The sequence below is a fragment of the Sus scrofa genome, chromosome 9 (genome assembly GCF_000003025.6).
Source record: "Sus scrofa isolate TJ Tabasco breed Duroc chromosome 9, Sscrofa11.1, whole genome shotgun sequence".
Taxonomy (NCBI): domain Eukaryota; kingdom Metazoa; phylum Chordata; class Mammalia; order Artiodactyla; family Suidae; genus Sus; species Sus scrofa.
This window is the reverse complement of record NC_010451.4, coordinates 19,685,485-19,707,414: the sequence shown is the minus strand read 5'-3', so window position 1 is coordinate 19,707,414 and position 21,930 is coordinate 19,685,485. Positions and strand designations below refer to the sequence as shown.

Here is a 21,930-nt window from a genome sequence, read left to right as displayed (position 1 = left end):
AGCGCATATTCCCGAGTGTGGTGTAAACCCCCAGTCTTGTACACAGGGGAGCTCTTGTTGTGGCTGGGAGTCAGAATCTTCTTGGCAACAGGAACCAGGTTTTACTACTTAATAGCTCTATCTGTAGTGCCTGCCCCCATCCCAAACAGGGGACACTCTCGGTGAGAGAGGAAAAGAGGAGGGAGACAGAAAGAAGGGAAGGATAACGTCTATTAACTTTTATATCCCATCATCCTAGTTATCATTCTCTCCCTCGGTATGGCTTATGAAGGATGTTTCGTTTCTGCAAAGGCATCTTGCACTGGGCAGCAGGATGACATCTCCCCCCCTCCAATAATCTTTTTCTACCCTCTTTCTCACCCAGCTAGCTTGGTAGTGGTGTTGGAATTCATTCTGATCATTTGATTTTATGCTCATGAGGGAAAAAAAAAATGATAGAATTGAAAGGTATCTGAGTGATTTGAGACCAAAGGCCTCATCTCATAGGTGAGGTCACCCAGAGAGGGCGTGAACTCCCCAAGGGTTTCAGTCCTTCCTGGCTGAGCGAGAACCAAAACCCCAGTCTCTGGCTGTTCCTCCAGACTGACCCTGAACAACGAAGTGGCAGTGATCGGTGTTGCCTGCCTTCGGAAGGTGTTTTCAGGATTGACTAACACTCTAAAGCTCTTGCCTAGATCAGGGCCAAGATGTTTGTTGTTCAGGAGGGTTTAGGACAAACAGATCTGCTGCTGCTGGAACAGCAGACTCCCTGCCTGCTCCCCACAGTGTAGGTGTTTGTATGTGCTGATACGTCAGATCACATAAGGAGTAAAAATCCCTTCGTAACTAGTTGTGTTACACTTCAAGTTTAACAGCATTCATTCCACTGCAGGCTCAGGTCTGGGGTATGTAGAGGTTTGAGGGAAAGAAACCCCGGCTCCTTTTTGCATCTTTGGTTCCTTCATAGGGTACCTGTGTGCCCGGGTCTTCTTTCCGTCTTTACCACCTCTTCCTGGTGTGTTGGACACCATTTCGGATTTGGTTTATATTCCAGCTCTGCAGCTTCGAGGCAATATGAGTTTAGATGTCCATTAGCCTCCGGGAACTTAAATTTCCTCATCTGTAAAACACGCAATACTGCCAGCTTTGCTGGCTTTCCAGTGACGGGGTAATGTATGTAAGCGTGGAGGAAGATACTAAAGGAAGATAAGTGTTGGCTTCTTCTCTAACGTCTCCATCAAGTCCAAGTTCTACATATTAATTGCATTAACTTAGTTTTCACACTAAGTAACACACACACACCTTCCAGTATTATTAATGGTTAAGAAGGTATTTTGCTTTTCTATGCAAAGCCACCTTCTTTCTTGTTGTCTTTCCAATGACTTTCTAGGGCCTGGCTGACAATTTTAAGCAAGCTTACTGTATAATTTATCTCTTGGGGAGATTTTCCTTCCTTGGTTAAAAGAAAAACCCGAAAAACCAAACCCCACCAAGTTGGACAACATTTCTAAATTTAAAGCTCCTTTTTAAAAGATGTGGTTCAGTTCGTTTAAAGAGAGGTTTCTCAGAAACCAATGCAGTGTATATTTTTCAACGCCACAAAAATGATGTCACAATTCCAAACAGCTATATATGTCTTTTTCCTAATAAGGCAAAGGCTTGGAGATAGTTTACTGTCTTCCTTCTTGCATAGAGAAAACACTCCTTTAGAAAAATTCTGGTCCTTTGGAAGAACACTTTAAAATGCATGTGATACCTCGGTGGAGTTTGGTACCATGTCGGCAAACATTGAACAGCAGGCGCAGGTCGGGTAGTGGGAACACAGAGGAGGTGGACGTGGCGTTTCTACCTTCAAGGAGCACTCAGGTCCCTTGTAAGAGAGACTGAGAGTTATACAGGCAGTTGCTGTGTAATACAGCAGCCTGTGGGTCCACAGAGCAGAAGACTAACCAACTTGCAAGGAAGGGGCCAGACTCACCTTCTCAGAGGAGGTGATACCAGGACTGTGACTTGGTAGAGATTGAGAAGCTGGAAAAGGAGTTCCCATCGTGGCTCAGTGGTTAATGAATCCAACTAGGAACCATGAGGTTGTGGGTTCGATCCCTGGCCTTGCTCAGAGCTGTGGTGTGGGTCACAGACATGGCTCGGATCCGGCGTCGCTGTGGCTCTGGTGTAGGCTGGTGGCTACAGCTCCGATTAGACCCCTAGCCTGGGAACCTCCATATGCCGCGGGTGTGGCCCTAGAAAAGACAAAACAAACAAACAAACAAACAAAAAACTGGGAAGGACGTCCCCCGCAGAGGTAAATTTAAGGAACATCAGGTATGATTGGCGGGGGGGGGGGAGTTGGAGAGGAAGGCAGAGGCAGATCTAGAGGGGCCCCTGTAACACTGAGGGCTTTGAATTTCCTCCTGAAGGCAATGAGGAGCCATTGAATGGACCTCCCACAAGGTCTTACACCAGAAGGGGAGACCTTGGAGGTCAGAGTCTAGCATTTCATTTGACAGATTCGGAAACTGAGTCCAAAGGAAGGAAATTGACTGACCCATGGTCGCACAGGTAGTTAGTGGCTGATAACGTACATCTTTATGTAGCCCCATTGGTGCCTGGGAAGCAGGGGGCACGGAGCCTTTGCAACGAAATTCCAATGTTGACCCTGTGAAGGCAGATTCTCATAGGAACATATGACCAAGGATTTATCGTGGGGACCGCATGATTTGGGCTAATGACCCCAGCATGCCTTTTTGCATATTATGTCCTTTAAAGGAAAGGCCATCGCTAGCTAGAAATGCTCTTTGGCTATTTTTAGATTGTGTGGTAGGGGGAATTAGTGGAATTCTTAAGGTCAACCCCAGCTGTTTTTCTCCAAAAGACCAGCTGAATTTTTCATGAGATTTGCTCATTAGGGCTCTTACCCTTCCGTGAGGCATTGTGCCGAGTCGGAGTCAGCCTGTCCTGGGAAATAAATAAAGGAACTAGAGTGTGGGGAAAACTAGGTTGGAGTTGGGATAGTGCTGCCCTTTTTTTTTTAAATGTTAAGCGCCAGTTAATGGTAAGCACTGGCTTAGATGTGGTTGATTATTTCTCACACCTTCCTCAATCACGGTGAAGGTCCTTCTGGATCATAACAACCACCTCAAAGGATGGGTTTTGAAGATTCAGGGATGTCATGGAGCTGGAGTCCTGCAGGATGCCTGGGTAGAGGTGGTGCTGACTCAGTACATGGAAGTTACGCCGAATAGCACCTTTCACCCAGGACTGTCACCTCAGAACATTCTGCAGATACCCAGTCAGATGTTCCTGAAGCGTCCCGTGAGGGGAGCTTGGCTGTGGTTATTTGGCATCTGCAGTTAGGGCACTACTCTCTATTGTGTCTCAAGGACTCTATGCAGGCAGGTAAAATGAAGGCATTTTTCATTTCTTCTAGAATGTACTGTGAACCTCTTATCCAGTCTCATGGGTGTCTGGAGCTTGGGCTGTGCTAGAAGGTGAATGGGTAAATGCAGTTGTATAGCATGTTGCAGTTCACCAACTATCTTTCCAGGCATGGGCTCCTTAGCCCCCTGTAGTGGTTCCACAAGGGAGGTGGGCAGTGATTAGTCTCAGTTTTAGAAAGACCGAAACAGAGACTCAGGTAAGTGCTGTTTGTGGTCACCAAGCTAGTAACCGAGTGGGTGACTCAATTCAAAACCAGATTTTTATGACTTTAAATCTCATGGTCTTTCCTCTTCATGATGCTGCCAACTAGATTGAGAAATAAAAGGCCAAGTTTCTCCTCTCGCACAAAAGCGGTTTAAGGAATGCCTTTAAAGGAAGGTAATTCTGTTGCATACCCAACTGAGGAATGAAGGATCATCTCCAGCGTGGGATTTCTAGACACGAGGGAGTGAAAGTGGACTTTGTCCCGCTGGCTCTGGAACAACAGCTCTTTTCTAAGCTAGAACTCAGGAACATTAAAATCATTAAGGTAACAATGTATAACTTAGGCTAATGAAAATGATATACTCATTTATTATCGTTGGTTGTCATGAATAGTCGTTTAGAGGCATTCACCAAAGAACGTGGGTCTTACAAAGTTTCCATCTTCAGAATTCTAACATTAAAAAAAAAAAAAGAAAAAAGAGTTCTCTAATGGCCTAGTGGTTGGGGATCTGGCATGTCTATAGCTGTGGCTCGGGTTTGATCCCTGGCCCAGGAACTTTTTGTATGCCACAGGAGCGCCAAAAAAAAAAAAAAAAAGGCTTACATTGATGATCAAAAAGAGAGTAAGCATACTTCTCCCCTTCTCTCTGAAATGGAGGAAAATACGGGCATCCTTATTATACAGAACAGGAAGCCTGAAGAGATGCTCCCAATACTTCAGTGACTTACTCAATGTTTTCGTTGTTATTCTTTTTAACTGCCGTGTGCATGGTAGCTACCCAAATGAAGTGGACATAAATCCTTCCTTTAGAGTCTAGAAGTGGGAATTTATAAACATATATATATATATATATATGTTTCTGTATTGTTTATGTAATTAATGAATACTTGTTGTGTTGGGTACCTATACATGAGCTTAAATCTTCCCAGCAACCCAGCAAGACAGGTATGATACCCATTTTCCAGATGAGAAGTCTGAGGCTTGAAGAACTCAGTAACTTGCGCAAGAAGGTCACACTACTCAGGTCTCTCTGCACTCTTTCCTTACTTCAGGTGAGAGATGTGCAGGTCAGAGCTCTGAGGTTCAGTGAAAGAAGTGATTATTGTCAGTCCATGGAAGGGATAGTGGTGAGGGGACAAGGGGGCTGCAGGAGCAGCTTCTTTGAGGAGGTGTCGTTTAAGCTGGGACTTGAGAGACGGGTAAGGTTTGGATGTGTGCAGATGTAAGAGAAGGACATTCAAGGTGAAGAGAACAGCAAGAACAAAGGTCTGGTGATGGTGTGGAGCAGATATTAAGGAGTGGTTTGGCTGGAACTCATGGGACCAGAAAGGGTCCATAAAAAATAAGATTGGGTAGCAAGCCTGGGATGAGGTGTACGTGAGTACTTGCCAGGAATTTGGACTTGCTCTGCCATCAGGGGAGGGCAAGGGAAGGGTTCTAGTTTTGGGGTGGTTTTTTTGGTTTTGGGGTTTTTTTGCCCATACCTTGGCATATGGAAGTTTAACGGCCTGTCCTTTAACCCGCTGCACCAGGCCAGGGATTGAACCTGCACCTCCGCAGAGACAATGCCAGATCCTTAACCTGCTGCATCACAGAGTGAACGCCCCAGGTTTTTCAACTGAGGTGTGGCGTGCTCAAAGTGGGGCTTTGGAATATGAGTCTAGCAGGATTGTGTACAGTCGCCAGAAGTGAGGGTGAACCAGGAACGAAAGAAGCTGCAGTCAGTTCATGGTCCTGTTCCTGTCTGCATGAGTGGTAGAAAGGAGAGCAAGGGCTGAGCGGAGGCGACTGCAGAGGTTCCGTCAGCTGAACCTGGCAGCTGAGTGGCTGTGAGGTAAGGAGGAGGAAGCACCCCCCGCTTGGTGTTGCTTATGCGGATGGGTTTAGTCAACAGAGTTCTGGGCATCAGGCTGGGTGGGGGCTTGGCGGCAAATAAGGCACATTATCTGTCCTCAGCCTCTCTTAGTTTCCTATGACCTCAGTACAAATTACCACAAACTTAGTGGCTGGAAACAATGCATGTCTATTGTCTTGCAGTTCTTGAGGTCAGAAATCCGAAATGAGTCTAACAGGATAAAAATCAAGGAGTTGGTAGATCTGAGCTCCTACTGGCCACTTTAGGGGAGACTCTATCTCCACACCTTTCCCAGTAATTAAAGGCTGCATTCCTTAGCTCATGACCTCTTTCTCCATCTTCAAAGCACATCGCTTCAACCCGTCTTCATCTCACATCTCCCCTCTCTCTATCTGGCCATCCTGCTTCCTTATAAGGACCTTGTGATCACATTGGATCTACCTAGATAATCCAGGATAATCTCCCCATTACAAGATCCTTAACTTAAATCACATCTGCGGAGTTCCGGAGTTCCGTTGTGGCTCAGCGGGTTAAGAACCCGACTAGCATCCATGAGGATGCAGGTTTAATCCTTGGCCTTGCTCAATGGGTTAAAGATCCAGTGTTGCCACAAGGTATGGCATGGGTCATGGGTGCAGCTCGGACCTGGTAGTGCCATGGCTGTGGTGTAGGCCGGTGGCTATGGCTCCGATTTGACCCCTGGTCCCGGAACGTCCAATGCTGTAGGTGCAGCCCTAAAAAGACCAAAAAAAAAAAAAAAAAAAAAAAAAATCACATCTGCAGAATCTCTTTTATCAGGTGCCTTATCACAAATTCCAGGAATTAGGATGTGGACATCTTTGGAGAAGATCTGCAGAAGATAAGTTGTTAAACCTTTTTGTCCCTATAATCTCATTTTTCTTCCCTTTATTCAGTAAGGGAGGTGCCTGTTGTGTGACAGGCACCATGCTGGGTGCTGGGAACACGGGACGCCCAGGCACCTCACTGCCCACGGCGGAAGGAAGCAAAATGGGAGAAGGGCAGTTCATGTAGAACCAGAGGCTGAGAGGTCCGGCTCTCGACTTCTGATTTTCAGAAGCTGAGGTCCTGGCTGAAGATGAGAAGATTGAGAGGAATTTTGGTAGTTTTAAAAAGCGATCTGCACTTCAAGAAAACTGGGGAAAAAAAAACCCAAAATGGGATCTTCCTACTCACCCTCCCTCTTGCCAAACTCCAATGCCTAGTCTAGATTTTTTTTTTTAATCTACTCAGTGGCATCTGGGCAGGCGGGGTGTGTTTTAAGAAACCAGGAATTCGACTCCTTTTTAGCAGGAGGTGGGAGGTTAGAGGATGAGAGATAGTCTAATAATGAAAATGGAAAAAGCAGCAGCAGTAATACTCGACCAAACCTCAGTTGTGTAGAAGGCGATTGAGCTGGTGAAATGCCGACGATTTAGAGTGGACGGTGTTGATGAGGTACCGTACTAGGTCCCAGGCCATTGAACCCACAGCCTGGTGTTGTCCTCACAGTAACCCTGTGAGGTGGGTCTTGCGGCTTCCATGGCACAGACTGAGAATAAACCCAGATCCTTAGGGGAACTACCCACGAACTGATGGGAGATCAATCCCCTTTCCATCCCATCGTATATATATATATATGTATTTTTTGAATTACCGGGTAAGGATTTTGCTTTATTTTTTATCGAAGCATAGTTAATTTATTAAACTGATTTTAGATGGACAACTTTGTGATTTACTGCTTTTATAAGTCGTACTCCCTATTAAGTCCTTATAAAATAGTGACTGTAGTCCCTGTGCTGTGCATTGCATCCTTGTATCTTATTTATTTTACACCTAGTCATTTGTACCCAATCGTCTTTTGACTCCAAAACCAGTGTGTCCTCCTCCATCACAGCAGCCTCATAAGTCAAGAGGTATGGTTAAGGCTCTGGTCGGTGTTATTCACCTGTAGCTGCTTCACAACAAAACTTTAGAGGATGGAGAGCAGCAGGGAAGACCTTGCTCATGGTAGGAACGCTGTGTCTCTGATGGGATAATTAATGGCCTGACCTGAGGGGTTTGAGCAGGTCTGGGCCTAGGGCACAGCACATAAGGCACCCAGAGCACACAAATCTATGGAGATCTTGTCATTACCAGTGCTGGGGTTGCACTTGTACCCTGAGAGTGAGGGTCTCCTTTAATGCTGTGCCCTGGGTGCCTCACTGGTGAGGGGGCCTCGCTCTCCGGGCCCTGCAATACAGGGTGTTTTGCCTCCTTGAATTCTGTGCCCTGGGCCCCTTGCTTGCCTCCCCCTCCGTTTGGATCTGAGCAGGGGACAGAAAGAGGAGAAGACCAGTGAGCTCAGTGGCCTCAATGCTGGCTGCACTTTCCAACCCCCTGGGCAGCTTCAAAAAAATATCTCAGGTAAGGTCTGACCCCAGACCAGTTAAACCAGCATCACTGGCATGGGGTGGGGGAGGGATGGGAGGAAGGAAGAGGCCAGAATATGGGTTTGGTTTGGTTTTTTCAGTTTTGCAGGTGATGCTAATATACAGCCAGGTTTGGGAACCCCTGAGTTCGTGCATTTGGAGAGACAGTCCCTCACTGCCAGGCCCAGGAGGAATGGACAGGGTGGTACCAACAGTGAGGGTTTACCCAGTCTTTTAAAGTCGGGGTGGATGATTGCTACAGTTCAGTTAACTTTATGGTCCTGGGTTTAATTCCAGCCTGGTTAATAAATCAGCTGGTTCTTGCCCTCCCTTCCTCTGAATTTGAAACCTAGAAAATAATTAAATCTAGAATTCATCTGTAGTGCCTGTTGTTATCAGTGGGCTGGATTCAGCAGGGGTGCTGTGAACTGCAGCTCAACCCATTTTATCAGCCTGTTTGGCAAATCCTTATTGGGGATGAAACTGTGTCCGAGAAGGTGTCTCCTCTGGGTGTCTCAGCTCTGGGATTAGGTAGTTGTGTGACCTTAAGAAAGTAGTTCAACCCCTCTGTGTCTCAGCTTCCCTCATCTGCACAAAGAGCTGGTTATGACTCCATGATTCGGCTGTTACCTTATTTCTGTGTTTGCTCTTGTTATAGCCGGAGAACAATTGATGTACAAACGAACGTGCCTGACTTTGATTGCTTTGCTCTTTAACTAAGTCATCGGCCATAGCGAATCCTTTATAGCTGTAATTCCCAAACCTGGCCAAACATCATGTGGGGACATTTTAGAAAATGCAGATTCCTGGGCCCCAGCCCAGAAGATCTTGATTTGGTAGGTCATAAGAAATGTCTGGGAATCTGCTGCTCATCAGCCAGATTTGGATACAAGCAATGACAACATTAAAGCGATGGAATTCCGCATCTAGATATCCCTGCAGAGGTCACAGCTGATAGAGGTCACAGTTCTTCAAGGAAGCCTCCAAGACTGCATTAAGGCCCCCAAGACTGCATTAAGGTGCCTGGTTAAAAGTTTTATAGCATCTTGCTCTTCTGCGTTGTAGGACTTCTTGGGCTTGTTCAGCATCTGTCCCCCTTCCAGAATATAAGCTCTCTGAGGAGGGGCAGGGGACTGTGCATGCCGTTACAACTCAGGGAACATACAACGTATCCTCTCCCAGAATCGAGATCCCCGACGGTGGGACGGTGGTACCTGCTGCCGTTCCAAGGAGAGAGGAGGCTTCTGGCGTTTTGAACTGAGATGAGACTCCTGGTGTTTCCCAAGCTATGTAACCAGTAAGAGCCCACGATGATGTTGGCTTTTATAGCAGCTCCACGTGATGTCAGATAAACCTTGTTGCATCAAAGCTATGGCATATAGATGCTCCCAGGCTATAGGGGTCGAATTGGAGCTGCAGCTGGGACCCACACCACAGCCACAGCAGCACCATCCCTCCTTCTCCCCCTGCAAGGCTCTCCTCATTTTCCCTCCTTCCTGAATCCCTGTGGCCCTTGGCACTTGGCTGGTACCGTGGTTATGAGTACTTAAGGGAGCACTTGTACGAGGGTTAGTTGTGTGGGATGTCTTCCTCACAGGGCTCCTTACCCGCCCTTGAATGGGGCTGGATTAAACCATTTCATTCCTCCGGTACCGTAGGTCTCAGCTGCTTAGGAACGGCAGAAGGTGAGCTTTTCAGAAGTCCAGAGACATCGTGGTTAGGTCCGAATGTGAGGCTGAGGGGCAGGGAGCATGGTCACGCATGAGTCCTCTTTCCTTCTCCCCACCTTCTTTGCTCTTAGTCTGAGATCAGGTCAGGCAGCGGGAGATGTTTGCCGCTGCATCAGCCTGGAGCTGAAAGAGGTCACTGAACAAAGGCTTCCACCTTGGCAAGAAGCCTCACAAAAGCAAAAGCTTGTGAGGATCTTGACGGTGCCTGTCCATTTTGATTTTTCTATGGAAGAAATGACATAGAAACTTCTTGGATTTCTGTCTTTCCTTTATTTATTTATTTCCTTTTTAGGGCATATGGAGGTTCCGAGGCTAGGGGTCTAATTGGAGCTCGAGCTGCCAGCCACAGCCACAGCCACGCCAGATCCAAGCCGCATCTGTGACCTACACCGCAGCTCTCGACAATGCCATAAGCGAGGCCAGGGGTTGAACCCGCAACCTCATGGTTCCTCATTGGATTCGTTTCCGCTGTGCCACGACGGGAACGCCTAGAGACTTCTTGGATTTCTTATTCCTTCTGGACTCTTTGATTCACTTCTTCATAGGTTCATTTCATTTGTTCATTTGATTTATCCATTCAGCTCATACTCTTTTTGAGAAGCTGTTCTGAACTAGTCGCAAGACAATTATTCTTTCCATTCAAGAAGCTGAATGTAAGCAACACATTAGATTGAGTAACTTACATGTTTTTAATAGAGCGATACAGGCATAGATATGCTGAAACAAAAGGCTCCTAGAGCATTGTTTCAGGACAGTGCTCTGGACAAAGTTTGCTGTCCAGATAAACATATTTCTATAAGAAATTCTGATTCTGCTTGACTTTAAACACACAAAGAAGCTCCTTTTAGTAATGGTTTCTGGATCCTGGGATCGCTTCCTTTCTCAGAGGCTGATGGGCACCTATAAACACTGGCATGTTGACACAGGTGCCTTTTTTCCTCAACGAGAAGAGTGCTTGTTCTCTTTTCCATGTCTGGCCATAAAACAAACCCAAAGGGCAGTCATTTTCCTATTCCTAACAAGTTGTGCAAAGACCAGGATGCCGTGCTTTGAGGGCTGGTGCGTGTCACTCACACGAAACGGCAAAGGAGAAAGTAGGACATCAGGAGGAGGAACAGCAGGGCAGAAACACAGCCAGGCTGGGAATCAGGACCCCGGGTCTGGTCTCGTCTTTGTGCCTAGCTAGCTGTGGGACAGGGCGGGGGTGGCTTGGTGGTGTAATGAAAGCTGAGAAGCAGCCGCTTTAGAATCTTACAGCCCTGGATTCAAATCACTTTCTGGTTGAGGGACTTTCTGGTGACTTCACTCCTTGAGCCCTGTGTTATGTGCACGGTATGGAGAATGCCTGCTTGACTGGGGCCGGGGGGGGGGTGGGGAGTTGGTGGTGGGGGGAGCACAGTAGCGTGATTAACGGATCTCCTGTGTGCAAAGGATCTCAGCACAGAGAAAAATGGCCAAGATTGTGCGAGGCTTAGAAAACGTCACGCGATGAGCAGCTGAGGGAAGGAGGACGTTCATCTTCCCCCAATAAAGGGGACTCAGGAAGAAGGTGAATGCTGTGTTCCTTTTAGACTCTTGTGTGAAAGGGAGAGAGAGCTGTGGCAGCAGGGCAAATTGGAGGCAAAGCGTGGAAATGACAGGCCAAGTCAACCACAGAGGGAAGGAAGCCCGAGAAGAGGAGCAGCCCAGGCAGGGGCGTTAGCAGCCTTGGGCCTGGTGGTCTGCTGACCGCAGCTTCACAGGCTGGGAGATCTTTCCCCTGGGAGGGAAGTGGGCACAGGCTTTCTGATGGCCCCACTCCCTTTATTCCTTCCTAGGCTTGCATTTGTCCTTTGATGCCTCTGTGATCTAGGAAGTTTCCAAAGTGGTTGGTTTTCTGCGAGATGGTTTGTCACCGCCTGGGGCAAGCCTCCTCAGCGATCAGGACTGCTTTTGTTCTCCCCGACTCTCCTTCTGCCTCCCCGATTTTTCTCTCGTGCCTTCACTCTTGATGTCATGGGACCGTCAGAACAATTTGCTTCTCTTCTGAAAACCTCGTCATGTGAGAGTCACTGCCTCCTCGAGTTTTCCTCCCCTTCCTTGTGGTCCGCAGGCTTTGGGACAGCAGCCGCTGTCCGGGAAAGGAACACGTGCCATCTGGACCCCTCCTTGGAGCAGAGCGAGTTGGGGGAACCAGTGCTGCTGTTTATCAGGTTTTAACTTGGGTTTGGTCAGCAGCATGATTGGGATTAGAGAAGGTGATGATCGGGATTAGACGCTTTTCTCTTCGCTGCCATCAAACCCAAGCACCCACTGTGGGGGCCTCTGTTTGTTTTTCCAGTTTAGCTTTTGGACAATAGATGAGAAGAGCTTTTATGGATGTTGAGTGGTGGGGCTGATACATGGGCACTTTTTTTTCTTTTTTTCCCCAGTTTTATTAAGATAAAATTGACCTATAATGCTGAAAAAGTTTAGTATGTACAGCACAATAATTTGACTTACATGAGTCCTGAAATGATCACCACAAGTTCCGTGAACATCCATCATCTCATAGAGATGTAAAACGAAAGAGGACAAAACCCTTTTTCCTTGTGATGAGAACTCTTACAATTTACGGTTAGCAGCTTTCCAATATAAGATGGGTAGTGTTAGTTACCTTTACCGGGTTGTGCACTGGAGGCTTGTACCTTCATCCAGTTCCTCCCCACCACCGCCTCTGGTAACCACACATCTGATCGTGTCTTCTACAAGTTTGTTTTTGAAGTATAATTGACCTACAACACCATGTCAGTTCCTGTTAACAACAGTGATTTGACATCGCTTTGCATTTCAAAATGACACCCGGAAAATCTGCATTAAGTGCAGCCTGCCTTTGGAGCCCTCAGATTTCCCTTTTAGCGGCTGCTCTTAGTGCTGCCCACTCCTTGTTTGCCCTCAGCACTGTCTTCCATCTCACCAGTGCTTCAATAATCTCCACAAGCAAGGGAAGGAGGAGTGAGTAGACCCATCATACAGGTGAGGAAACTGAGGCTTGAAGACGTTCGTGTTAGTGATCGACTGTCTTTTTAGGGCTGCACCCCCGGCACGTGGAAGAAACCAGGCTAGGGGTTGAGGCAGAGCTGCAGCTGCCAGCCTTCGCCACAGCCTCAGCAACGCCAGATCCGAGCTGTATCTGCGACCTGCACCACAGCTCTCGGCGACACTGGATCCTTAACCCACTGAGCGAGGCCAGGGTTTGAACTCGCAACCTCATGGATGCTAGTCCGATTCCTTTACGCTGAGACACAAGGAACTCCAGTAGATGGGATTTGAGATCTCTGGTGAGTTTCCCGAGTGAGGAAATTAGATGCTAATGGAGCAGGCTGGAGGGCACCTAAGTTGGCCTTGAGAGGATGGGGAAGGCTACCGTGCAATAAGTGACATCTGACTTGAGACCCAAGAGGTATTAGCTCAGGAAAGGGTGTTTGTTCTAGGAGGAGGGACTAGCATGTGCAAAGTCCTGAAGGCAAAAGGAGCAGAAAAAGCTCAGTGTGGCTGGAAAAGAACTTGGAGAAGAAAGCAGATGCTGGTTCGCCAAGAGCCTACGGGCTGCGGGAAGGACTCTGGGCATTATTCAATGGACAGTGGGAAGTTGGTGAGGGGTTTTAAGCCTAGGAATGTGGCTTTGCTACATCCGAGTTTTGGAAGCGTCATTCAGCAGCAGGCGGAGGATGGGAGGGTGGGCTGGACCTGGGAGAACTGTTGGCTCATCCTGGGAGCTGCTCTGGCTGTGCGCACATCGGAGAATCCCTGCCGATGAGCTTCATTCCTCTGGAATGTTGGCACTGAGGTTGCCCCATGCTGACCGCCCCTGGTGGGCCCGTGATTCTTTTACACATAAGGCAAGAATGAGGGTCCACAGCCAGCCAGGAGGGCCTTGTTCTGCTTCTGTGGTTTGAGGACTCGGTGTGGATGGGAGAATTAAATGAGATGTCAACATCGGGTAACTTATTCAAATCCAGCCCCAACACAAGCTCAATGGCAAGCGCCTCCCTGAGCCTCGTGGTCCTCATTTGAAAAACACAGGTCATAAAATGCCTCTGCCAGGTCTTTGGGAGGCTCCAATGAGATGGTGCATGTCAGGTGCCAGGCGTGTAGGAGGTGCCTGGTAAATATTTATTCCTGGCTGCTCCATACAAAGCCCAGCGCAGTCTGACTTGCTTCTTTTCTGACTCACTCCGTCCTGTTCTTCTCCTGGCACCCTCTGGTGGTCCAGCACTGGTGGCCTTGATGTTTCTGGAACACTCGACATACAGGTCCACCTCGGACCATCTGGTACGTGCATGGCTCGTTTCCTCAGCTCTGGCATGTTGTGGCTCGCATGTCATCTTCTCAATGAGACCTACCCTAACCGTTCTCTTCGCATCGCCAACTCTGCAACAGTGAGCAACACCTTACCATTCCCTGCCCCACTTTGTTTTCCTCCAGAGCACTTATCACCCTCCCCAAATTTACCTCATCATCTGCCTTTATTTTCATTTATGTTTTTATGATTTAGTTTGATTGTTACCTCCTCCCAGTGGCATATCTGCTCCACAGGGACAGGAGGTTTTTAATGGCTTCTTCATTGTCGTGTCTCCAGGGCTTAGAACGGTCCCGGGTGCATAGAAGGCTCTCGGTAAATGTTTGTTGAATGAATGAATGAAGTGTTAGGGTGTTTGGTTAGCTCCCATGATAGATAGCATCCAAAATATTGAGAGTTTGGGGAGCCCATGACATTGACGTCTTGGTTATCTGAGGGCTCTCCTGCAGTCTGACTGGGTACTGACTCCAGGCTACCCAATTAGGAGTCAAGGGTTCTGGCCCTTCCCTCCTTTGTAGAATGAAGACATTGCCCTTTGCCTCACTAAATAGCCTGTGTTTAGGAAAACCTTCACCCTTAGAAGCTTTTCCACAGACACGCGGGTCAGCTTGTAGTTCTACCTGAAAGGTGTGGAATCCAGCCTTCTCCTCTAGCTCTGCCGATTTCCACTGCTGGACAATTTAAGTTGTCTTTTCTCTTTTGTTCTCTTCCGGTCCCCAACTCATTGAACTTAAAAAACAATCTCCCATTGAACCTTATGGCAGGGCAGTGCCTCCTCAGGCATTTTTGGTTCCCAGAATGTGGCCCGCATCCATGTCCTGGCCAGCCTTTGAGATCTGAGGACGTTACTGTGCTTGAAAGCAAGCTGCTCTGCATGAAAGAATCGGGATGGCCGTCCCTGGTGAAGTTGTCTCTTGGGATTAGATTCACTTGGTCATTTACTTGTTCACTTATTTATTCACATCGAGGGACTCCGATGGGAGAGATGGAGAGCAGACAAATAATTCGAGCAGTGGAGATATGTACCTGGAGGAGAAAGTGTGCAAGTCAAGGTCTGCTCTAAAGTGTTTGTTGTATGACAAACTCAGGCCTCCATGGCTTCCAACAGCAAATACTGATTTCTTGCTTCAAGACTTAACAGGTCAGCCAAGGTGGCCCTGCTCCAGGTGGGTCAGGTTCTGGTCTGTCCTTGTATCTCTTTTTCTGGGACCCAGACTGGAGAGGCAGTGGCTACCTGGGGCCAGCTCTGCTTGTGGCCTGTGGTTGGAGTATAAGACGCTAAGCCAAGCCACACAAGCCCATCCATAGCCTGTGCTTGCATCACACTGATAACATTCCATTGGCCAAAGTTAAGTCACCGGCCATACCCACCATCTGGAAGGTAGGGGTGAAATGCCTTGCTGCCTCTAGAGGCAGCCTGACTGTGTAGTTCGATTCCAGGGAGGGAGGGAGGAGTTAGGAATAATCCAGTCTACTACAGCATCTCACTCTGGCTGTGGAGGGGAGGGAAGGCTTCCTGGAGGCGGTAACTTTCATCTCCAACGATGAGTCGTTTTGAGACAAACAGGCGGTAACAGACGCAAGTGCATGCAAATTTTTAAAATGAGTGTGTGAAGTTGTCTTAATATTAAGTAGTCACTGTGGGCAATATGCAAAGAGCTACAAGAAGATAAAATGAAGGTCACCAGTGTTCCTGTCTATGAAGAGCAAACTTCATGGAAGGGATCAGAAGAGATGAAAGGGAAATGTATGACCAGAACACTCTTACTCAGCTAGATGGAACACAAGTGTGAGCTCAGAAAGGAAGCTAGAATATATTTTTAGTAGCTACGCTTGGTACAGGCGGCGAGATAAGTGCTGGTTTTCATTCATCAGTTCATTTAATTCTTACAACCTGTGCGGGATGTCCTTGTGTCAGGTGAGTACAAACGAGAACCCTGAGCCTCAGAGTGGCAGGTAACTTGCCTGATGGTTTGCGGGTCGCAGGTGGCATTGGGACTACTTCCCAGCAATTCTGTTTTGACAAAGAGCAAAGGATTCTTTTTCATAAAAACTGCTAGTACAGTACATACTGTGCACACTGTATTTTTATTAAGTAGGGCTGCTTTAAAATTTACAGAACCCATGTTTTTGAGTGTCCGATGTACATGCAGTACTGTGCTTGTTAAAGGGCCCCGATCCTGGAGGAGGTAACCTCTGACGTTGGCCTGGCTGTGGCATTCTGTCAGTCTCACCTTCTTCTCACTGCCTGTGGGTTTAAAATGCCTCAGAGAGAAGTTGCTGTTGTGGCTCAGTGGTTAACGAATCTGACTAGGAACCATGAGGTTGTGGGTTTGATCCCTGGCCTCGCTCAGTGGGTTAAGGATCTGGCATTGCCCTGAGCTGTGGTGTAGGTTGCACACGAAGCTCAGATCCCTCATTGCTGTGGCTGTGGTGTAGGCCGGTGTCTATAGCTCCGGTTAGACTCCTAGCCTGGGAACCTCCATATGCCGCAGGTGCAGCCCTAGAAAAGACAAAAAATAATAAAATGCCTCAGAGAAAATAGGATTCTTGCCTGTAGTTCTACACAGAAATGCTCACATTGAATGGCGAGGTGTCTGGAAATTCTGCCTCTTCCTTTCCCCCAGATTATATACACACACAAGTAAACAAATGCTCTTTCTTCTCGGAAATGAAGGGAGACAAGCCTGGTGAGTTGCTCCAGGTCCAGCGAAAGTTCGAAGTGGGACTGAGCGGAGAGTGATGACTACCTAGTCCTAATTCTGCTGTCAGTACAGGGCCCGGATGCACCCTAGGGAGACATCCCTACACCTGAAGACGTGAGCGTTGGTGGATTTTTATCTCTAAGTTACCACCTGTAGTCACTTGACAGCGGAGTAAGAGCTCCCTGGTCTTACTGACCTTTAGCGTGACCTTCGAGCCCCGTGTTCCATGAGTCTTCGGAGAGAACCACCTCCTTCTTGCTGCCATCCCTTCCCTTTGTGGGTCGTTAAACCTTGACAGGTGTTTTTGTGCACTTTCCGTCTTAACCGTCTGGGATGGAGTTTCAGGACCCACTTTCTATTCACTCTGAAAGCTGGCGGAACTGGTTTCCCTGATCTCAGAGGCCATCTCCCATGGTCGTGTCCCCCCACACTCCCCAGACAGGTTTTAAATCTTACAATGATGAGCAGTGCTTGTAGGAACCGCCTCTTGCTCTCAGGTATTTATTGTCTTATGATTCCCCCAGGTAGGTGATACTCGGATGCTGTTGCCTCTCATCGAGTTTCTGACGGACGGAAGGAAACTAAGCTGTGTCTCTGACTGGTCCAGAGAGGAGGTGCACGTAGGAATGCCGCTGTAGGCATAAGAGACCTGTCTGGCAAGTAATGCAGCATCCCGAGAGACTCTTCTTCACATCATCCCGCAGACCACCACTTTCTCTAGGCGAAGGGCACTTAGGATTTTGCTCTCAGCCACCTCAAACCTTGGCCTAGCCAAAGAAAAGAAGACTTCTGCTGCAGACCTGCACGCGCCAGCATTTCATTTCAGTTTTTGCATTTTTTTTGGATCCTCTGGGCCATAGTCACTGTTGTTCAGCTTTGAGAATTTTAAGCCAGGTTGGTTCCTGTCGTTTCTGTGTTCGCTTTTCAAAATGATCGACTTAAGCTTCCTGACGGAGGAGGAGCAAGAAGCCATCATGAAGGTTCTGCAGCGGGATGCTGCCCTGAAGAGGGCTGAAGAAGAGAGAGTCAGGTAAGAGGCCCCAGAGGTCCTTGGGCACGAGGGAAGGAGGGACGGTCTGTAAGAAGATGGGACACTTTTTTTCACCCTCAACCATAAGTGGTAGTTCTGACTTGGAGCCTCTCTTATGGGTTCCAATTTTAGGTTTGCTTCTTAGATAGAGCTTTCTCCTCCGTGGTATCCCTTAATTTATCCCATAGGACTCCTGCCAGAAATAGTCTTGATTAAAAACCTAACTGAGGAGCTCCCATATGGTGCAGCAGAAACACATCCAAGTAGGAACCATGAGGTCATGGGTTCGATCCCTGGCCTCGCTCAGTGGGTTAAGGATCCGGCGTTGCCGTGAGCTGTGGTGTAGGTCGCAGCTTGGGGTGTTGCTGTGGTGAAGGCTGGCAGCTGCAGCTCCAATGAGACCCCTGGCCTGGGAACCTCCATGTGCCATGGGTGCGACCCTAAAAAGACAAAAAACAAAACAAAATAACCTAATTGAACTCTTTTAATTTATTAAACGCTGGATTAAAACTGAAATGCTATTTGCAAACACATATCCATCTGCCGCTTTAGATATATGTTTATAACCACCTTTTTTTTTTTTTTACTGAATCTGCTTTTTTAAAAAAGATCGTGTAGTAAATTAGTTTTTAAATTTCTAAAGTTTTTAGAAGACAATAAATTGAGAAGTGACTCATGTTTTTTGCATGTTTTCAGAAATGTTAGTTGGTTTCAATAGCAGTTGAAATTGGTTCTGAGCCAGTTGTTCATTTGTGTCTCACAAGACGGGGTGACAGCGTTGACACGGCATTCTTTTGGGAGGAACCCCAGTGTTCCATGTCAACATCCCTGCCGCTTTGAGTCACAGCTGCCAGGTAGGGCGCGCTTGAGACCAGCAGGCCGAAGACGTGGGCTGGGGTCCAAGCCCTCCCATCTACTGCCTTTGAACCTGGGGCTTTGAAGACAGGGAAAGGCCTCCTGAATGTAAGGTAGTAAGAACTGCACAATCTCCCTCCCAGGAGTTATCCAAAGGAGCAAACGCCATGTTCTTACAAGGATTGTGAGTAATGGACTTATTTGTACACATATTTATTTTCCATATTTTGACCTAAGGTGAGCTCAGATACTTTATAAAAGAACATGCTGGAACTCACTTCAGGTACTCCATACTATCTGATTATGGGTACTACTGTTAATTCATAGATTGTGCTTAGTATATTGCAGGAGGCTTACACACACTTTCTTGCATCTGAGCTCACAGTATTTGGGCTGTTGGGGTGCTGGGTGGGATGCGATGATGCCTACGTGATGGGTGAGGAAATCGACCTTGAGACAGGTCAAGTGACTCAACCAAGCGCATGCCATCCATAGGCGTCAGAAGTGAGAATTAAATCCTGGCCTTCCCATACCTGTTCACTAACTCCATCTCCTCTCCCTGAGAGCATCCCTGTGGCCTGGCCATCCTGGGTCCTGGCTGTGGAGAGGGGGTGGCTGTCTTAGGGTGAAGTGGGACACTGGGCTGTGATGGTGACAGGAGGGGGCTGTAGGTGGTGGAGATCACGAGTATGGGGCTCCTTACTTGTCACGCCCCATCCCACAAGCACTGCTCCCCATTCTCAGCAGCGGGGTGCCTTGAGCAGTTCCCGTGGAGGGCTAGGATTTATACCAATCAGTCACCAGAGCCTCTGGGGAGCATCCATCCTTCACGCATTCACGGTCGGTGAATGTTATCCTCCTACATTCCTCCCAGCACCCTTGAGATCAGGCCAGGCGAGACTGTTACGCTCATTTTAGGAGTAAGGGGAGGGGGCAGCACAGAGACAATATTAGTTGGTTTTTAAAGCATCATGGGACATGGGAATTCCTTTAGCCTCTCAGAAGATGGAGAGACTGGGCAAGAAAGCACTGGAGCTGGGGTTGCACCAGATCCTGCCCCTCTTCCTGCCTCAGGACAGGGAGACTCTGGACATTGGCAAGTGTAACCTGTGACTCCTCTGACTTACAAGGCCTTGCGTGCGCTCTGTGGTTCTGCTTCCTCTGTCTCGCCAGGTTATGGAGAGAGATGGGTCCTCCCTGCCATTCGTATTTTCCGGCCCCTGGGTTTCTGGGCTACTGCGTCTTCCCTGTGCTTCCGTGATTCTGTGTGAGTGGCACACAGGCATTTCTTAGGCACTGTCAGGACTTTGATGAAAATGTATAATTCAGAGTTCTGCCTGGAGCTGGGCCTTATCATGGGTATGAGTGTGTAGCCACTGGCACCAGCCAGTCTACAGCCACAGCAGAAGTGCCCTGAGTCCTTTTGTGGCAGTGGCTTTGCACATTCTCCTTCCACGCACTGCTGCTGAGGGTGCCCCAGAAGCTGCTGCAGGTGCTGCCCTTGCTGCTGCTTTTGCAAACTGGTAGGGAGAAGGCTTGGGGTGGGGAAAAACCTGGTGTGAGTCAAGCCCTGTTTACTGCTGCCATTCTGGGGGCCTTCCTAATTAGGCTCCAAGCGGCTCATGCACACATGTCCCCAGGCTGGTCCAGGACTGAGTGACTGGGTGCAGGGGTCACATATGGGCATGAGGCCTGTAGCCTGTGGACCCTGAAAGAGGCCACACCCATAGCCTGCTCCACACAAGAGGCATGGAGCTCTGGCTCCCTTTGCTCTAAACACTAAAGGGACTTGGGACAGTTCTGAGGCTTTCTGCTCCTGGGCTAGTGGAACCAGGACTCGGCCTCTGGTCTCTGAAAATGCTGTTCCATGGGTTTTTGCTTTTCAGCCCCTTCACCAGCCATCAGCTGTTTGTCTTTGGCTCTTCCATCAGAGTTAGAGTATGGCAGCTCTGAAAAGATTTTTGGGGGGTCCATATTAATCAATTTATAGATAAGGAAGGGAAAGCCCAGAGAGGGGAAGTGACTTGCCCAGGGTCACACAGCTAGTCACTGCCAAAGCCGTGATAGGAAAAGTGCTCGGTCTAGTGCTTTTGCTTTTTTCCACATGCTGCATACTGGTGTTGCTTTTTCAGAAGAACAGTGAAGGTCCTCACACGGGCCTTGAGTCAAAACTGATGTGAGTTTGAATCCTGTCCTCACCCCTCATCAACTAGAGTTCATTCAGCAAGTTACTTGACCTCTCTGAGCCTCAACTCAGAGTCTAGGAATAATCGTGTGCTAAACTAAAAGAATTACAGTCAGGTTTCAGTAAGATTCTTAATCTTAGCACGTAATAGGTGATGGATACATTTTAATTCCCTTACTCACCACTCCGGCAGTGCCTCTAAAAAAGGACAGAATTCTCTGGTTAGTGGTCTGATTCCTTAGGAGGAAATTTCTCTTAAAACTCCTAACTGTTTAATGCAGTGGAATTTGACTGAGTGCTTATTAAGCATGGGGAACTTCTGGACAAAGGAAAGGAATTTTAGGGTAATTGAAACATGGTCCCCGCCCTCCCGGAATTTACCATTTATCAAGCAAGCCATCAGTTGCGTTTAAAATCTCAACCTTGTTTTCCTAACATGATTTTTATGATGCCCCAGTCCCCCTCCAAGTTAGTATGTGACTTTAGAAACACACGCTAGGTAAATTCTAACGTTAGCTGAAGCAAAATATCATTAGAGAGGCAGATCTGCCACTATAGTTCAGACTGCTATTTCCGATGCTATTTGACTGTGGACTTTGGCGTGTAACCCTTGTCGCTGTGAGGACATTACTAATGGATTATAGCACTGCTGCCCCACGGAACCAGACACTGCCTCAGAATCCTTTTCAGCGTGGCTCTCGACGAGAGCTGGGTGTAACCTGCAGTCTATTTGCCATTCCTGATTCATCCAGTGCTTTGACTTGTGTTCACATCCAGGCTCCTTCCAGACACTTTGGAGGTGATTTATCCTCTATATCACCTCCCATCCCGATTGCATGGAGGAGAACATGCGTGTCGAACAGGGGACGGGTTCAGTTCCCAAAACACTCAACTTGTTAGTGCTGCAGCATGGGTTTGAACCCAAGGGACCATCCACTGTGCTGAGTGTGTGGGGTTCACTCAGAAGAAAGCAGTTCCAGGTCACCATAGCCACTGTGACTGTCTCTCATGGTGTCTCCCTACCTGTGGCCACAAGTGCCAGGCCCAGTTACTACCACGCATCTCTACCCAGCTTGCTTCCCTCCCTACCACCTGGGGGCATTTCACAAACCAGCAGGGAAGCACACATCAGGATGGATTCTTTTTCTCCCTCCCCGCTGCCTCCTGCCTCTGTCTCTCTCTTTTTAAGAGTCACTGCCATACATACGTGTATGTCATT

The 21,930-nt window shown here is 47.9% G+C and overlaps 1 protein-coding gene across 26 annotated transcripts in view; it reads left to right on the top strand.

The window, feature by feature from the left end:
- The window catches only part of SYTL2 (synaptotagmin like 2), a 146,153-nt gene that overhangs the window by 56,025 nt on the left and 68,198 nt on the right, over nt 1–21,930 (top strand). For all 26 annotated transcript variants that reach the window (XR_002335561.1, XR_002335562.1, XM_021062588.1 and 23 more), the window contains one exon: nt 17,166–17,671. Coding sequence is in view for 23 of the 26 variants with exons in the window: in XM_021062588.1 (XP_020918247.1) it covers nt 17,571–17,671 (101 nt within the window). In the remaining 3 variants the exon portion in view is untranslated. The remainder of the gene's footprint in view (nt 1–17,165; nt 17,672–21,930) is intronic.